Source organism: Anarrhichthys ocellatus, unplaced genomic scaffold, assembly GCF_004355925.1.
Source record: "Anarrhichthys ocellatus isolate YVR2014 unplaced genomic scaffold, GSC_Weel_1.0 scaffold4726, whole genome shotgun sequence".
Taxonomy (NCBI): domain Eukaryota; kingdom Metazoa; phylum Chordata; class Actinopteri; order Perciformes; family Anarhichadidae; genus Anarrhichthys; species Anarrhichthys ocellatus.
In genome coordinates this window covers 1-4,113 of record NW_022284700.1, presented here as the reverse complement: position 1 = coordinate 4,113, position 4,113 = coordinate 1, and the positions used below count along the sequence as shown (strand labels likewise).

General features: G+C 42.9%; 1 protein-coding gene across 1 annotated transcript; it reads left to right on the top strand.

The window, feature by feature from the left end:
* Positions 1-2,678: 2,678 nt before the first annotated feature.
* On the top strand, positions 2,679-4,086 carry LOC116379616 (uncharacterized). The gene is made up of 2 exons (XM_031841578.1): positions 2,679-3,168; positions 3,713-4,086. Exons 1-2 carry the CDS (start codon positions 2,713-2,715, stop codon positions 3,920-3,922), a joined length of 666 nt encoding a protein of 221 aa, XP_031697438.1. The 5' UTR covers positions 2,679-2,712; the 3' UTR covers positions 3,923-4,086.
* The last annotated feature ends 27 nt before the right edge of the window (positions 4,087-4,113 follow it).

Genomic DNA, 4,113 nt, shown 5'->3' with positions numbered 1-4,113 from the left:
CTGACCTTCGAGACGACGCCGTGCTCGTCCGTCTGCACCAGGATGTTGTTGCACCAGAAGGTCCCGCAGCCGCGGCCCCAGCAGACCCGACTCAGACCGAAACGCTTCACAGAGTACTGACAGGACAGAGAGGCCACGCCCCCTTCCGCCACTTTAAAGCCGCAAACGGACGAAAAATGTCCACCTGCAGCACAGACGTACACACAGAGGGAACGATGGAAATATTAACTTTATATTTATATACAAGCAGTAAATATATTCACTACATATATACAAGCAGTAAACGTCCCATTTGTTTGTTATAACAGCAGTGGTGGAAGAACTACTGATATCATTTCTAAAAGTACTATTACCACGGTGTAAAAATACTTTGTTACAGTAAAAGTACTAACACTGCACATTACAAATACTCTGTTCCAGTAAAAGTACTAATGTCGTACAGTAAAAATACTCTGTTACACCGTTACAGTAAACATTGAGGAATGGCGTCATGATGACAGAGAGCCCAAAGTAACACCAAATGATTTTGCAGGAAAAACGACTTCAACCATGAAAACAGTTTCACATTAATGTTTCTCTCTCGTGACTTCTATTGTTTCAGCTGTTTTCTGTGCAACGATCTAATAAAAATAAATGCAGTGCAGTAAAAGGTACAACATTTCCCTCTGAGATGTAGTGGAGTAGATGTAGCATGAAAAGAAAAGACTCGAGCAAAGTACAAGTATCTCAAATTTGTACTTAAGTAAAGTAAATATACTTAGTTACACTCCACCACTGTTGTGATGTCAGCAGTTTGCCTCACCTGACAAGACGAAGAGGAAGATGATGAAGGTCTGAGGCGTTCGACAGCGGCGAGTCGAGACGGCGGCCATCCTGTGAGTGTGTGTGTGTGTGTGTGTGTGTGTGTGTGTGTGTGTTCATTGTCCAGTTAAAGCACAACACAGTGCGTCTCTGTGACTGAGCTGAGGGAAGGGCCAGAGAGACACTGTGTGTTTGTGTGACGTCTCGATGATGAAGTCTTCATTGATTCATTCAATAAGTCATTCATGTTTCATTTCAATGTGTCTTTTTTTGTGGGGGGGAAGCCTGGAAAAGATTTGATCTGTCCAGTTCTGTTTCTGTTCATAAACACAATGACATGTTATCTACAGTCACTCACTCTCCAGGATGGCAATGTCACTGAAGAAAAGTTAACATAAATCAGAGGGGCCAAATAGGGGCCTAGTTAGCTAGCTAGCTTGACCATCTCCAGAGCTACTTAGCAAAGTAGCTTGACCATCTCCAGAGCTGGCTACTTAGCTAGCAAGCTTACTTAACTTGCTTAAGGCGACTGTGGCTAAGTGGAGAGCAGGGCCGTCCTTCTCGTGATAGTCACATGTCGATGTGTCCTTGAGCAAGACACTTAACACCAAAATTGCTCCCGTAGCTGTGCCTACGGTGTATGAATGTGATAGAATCTGAATTGTAAGTAGCTTTGGATAAAAGCGTCTTCTGCTAAATGACTGTAATGTTGTAATGTAAATAGCTTGACCATCTCCAGAGCTAGCTAGTTAGCTAGCTAGTCTCCGGAACTCCCGCCTGCTCTCTTTTTAGCGAGGTGGTCTCCTAGTGTAAGGCAGAGGGATCGTACACCCACTGTTGGGCTGATTTTCTGTAACCAGTGTAGCATTAAAGCATGGAGGAATTAGCATGGGAGCTAGCTAACTAGCCAGCTGCTAAACGAGTAAAATTTAACAACTTAATGCTTCCACACACTGTTGTCACAGTGTAGAAAAGCACACTGCTATCGCCAGATGACAACTTTGTTTGGATCGTTTTCTGTAACCAGTGTAGCATTAATGCATGGTGCAACTACACAGGAAGTAGATGTATAACTTTAAGAGGCTGGTTGGATGTGAGTCCAGCCGCAATCGCCTCGACACTTTTCCAGAAATTGTCTGTTGTTGTTTTGTTTTCAAATGTAAGCTAACTAAACGTACTAATGTAAATAATCCATCAAGCATTTTGAATGCTATTTTGTTTTGGTTACTCTGAAAATAAAAACATGCACTACATCCGGAACTTTGAGAGGCTTTTGGACAGAAATGTTTCCTAGTTTGCATTTGACTACTTAGCTTATCCTTATATTTATCCATTAGACTTTTAAGGTTTTAAATTAAATGTGTCTTTTTGCTGATGAAAGAAAAGAAAAACAGAAATAAAACCATTTAGGAGCATGAACAGACTGTTGGAGGGAAATACTGGACTACAAAAGGACTTTGTATCTGTAACACACACACACACACACACACAAACACACACAAACACACTGATGCTGGTTGTGTAGAGACGTCGCAGAAACAGAGGACTCATTATTCAAACCAAATATTTCAGTTTTTTACCCTCCAACGTCTGTTTCTCCACCAAACTGTCAAACCTGAGAGGCTTTTATTTTGAAAAAACAGTAATTTAACCATAAGATGTTTAAATTTGAGGAATAAAACTTTACAACATCGGAGCCACAGGGACTCCTGGTGATCGAGAAATGTTTAACAAGATTGTGTTTGTTTTTTTTTATGGAGGAAAATCGAAAGAAAATAATAGTATTGAGTATTACAGTTTGTTTACTCACAGTGCTTCTACGTAGGAGGAAATGGGTGTGGTTTATTGTTAGCTGGACTCTGTTCTGTTGAGAACAGTCAGAGCCAGAGAGCCGGTAGTAAAGACTTGATCATGATTCGCAAAAAAAACAAGAGAGGAATCAACTACCATGAAGCTGAAAAACAGCACTTGAAGAAGGACGACTTGAAAAAGACAAAAGTGAGTAACCAATACCTCTTCAAAAACATCCCGCCGTACCCTCATCCAGAGTTTCATGTGTGTCGTCTGAAACACCACACGGACAAAAAGGGATTACATGGCATCAGGAGGGACGAGGGCTTCAAGAACCCGGACCAAGACTCTCTGCTGTGGTGGAGTCTGAACGTGGGACCTGAAGGGATCACCTCAGCTGAGAAGAGGCTCCTGGAGACCAACTACCCGGACCGGACGGAGGAGGAGAAGGCCCAGAGGCAGGAGAGCTTCCTGGGGAAGTTCGCCACCTCTCCGGCCTTCAAGAGGACCTCCAGGCTGGGCTCGTACCGCTTCACCTTTCCCCTGGAGGAGGTGCTGAAGGCCTACAGCGAGCAGGTACCGAGGGTCTCAAACATCTGCTCGAACATCTCATGATCAAAAAGGTCTTATCCAGAAGAGTTCTAAATACATCCTATCAATACGTTCTATATGAATTCATTATTATTGTCTTTAACACAGTTATCTGATGTGATGGAGAGTTTTCCCTGTGCTTGTACATTTCTACTGTGACTTCGTTTATGCGCCTTACTCACCAACAAAACTATATGTGTGACATATGATTGTGTACCTAGCTGAATGGTAACAGCACCATATGTGTTATCTCTGTCTTTGCTTTGATGATAGCGAGTAACAGAGTGGGGGTGCAGTTCAACAGAGACACCGTCTGTCTGATTCCTCCTGCATGAGAGCCTTCTCTGGCCAGAGAATAAATGCTTTGAAGACAAACTTCTTTCCTCAATGTTTCTTGTTTCAGTATTATATCACTCCGTACTATTGAATCGTTTTTTTCCACCACACTGTCAACGTCGGCTCTTTCCTCAGTTCATTCAGGTGAACTTTTGAACAGGTCGTCCATCAAAACCTTTTTCATTGTCGACAGATTTGCTCCGGTGAGCCGCCCGTCATGCGGATGTATGCGACCCACCTGTACAAACAGGAAGTGATGTATGTCGTGCTGGTCCACAGTCCGGCCAATCAGGAGAAGTTCTCAGAATATCCTTTGCTGCCCGACGACCCAAACGCTGTCTGTGCTTATAAAGATGGCTGTTTCATCTGGAGGTCTGAGGCCATGTGTGAGACACATAAGTGAGTATTAACCACAGACACTGAACTATCCTACTGTTATTACTGACACCTGAACTAACCACAGACACTAGACTGTCCTACTGTTATTACAGACAGTGAACTAACCACATACACTCAACTGTCCTACTGTAATTACAGACACTGAACTAACCACAGACACTTAACTAACTGTCCTACTGTTATTACAGAACCTGA

Bases quoted from the DNA above. Each gene is read 5' to 3' on its own strand.
- LOC116379616 (XM_031841578.1), top strand. From the start codon at position 2,713: ATGATTCGCAAAAAAAACAAGAGAGGAATCAACTACCATGAAGCTGAA. The intron at 3,169-3,712 runs GTACCGAGGGTC...CATTGTCGACAG, and splicing joins TGAAGGCCTACAGCGAGCAG to ATTTGCTCCGGTGAGCCGCC.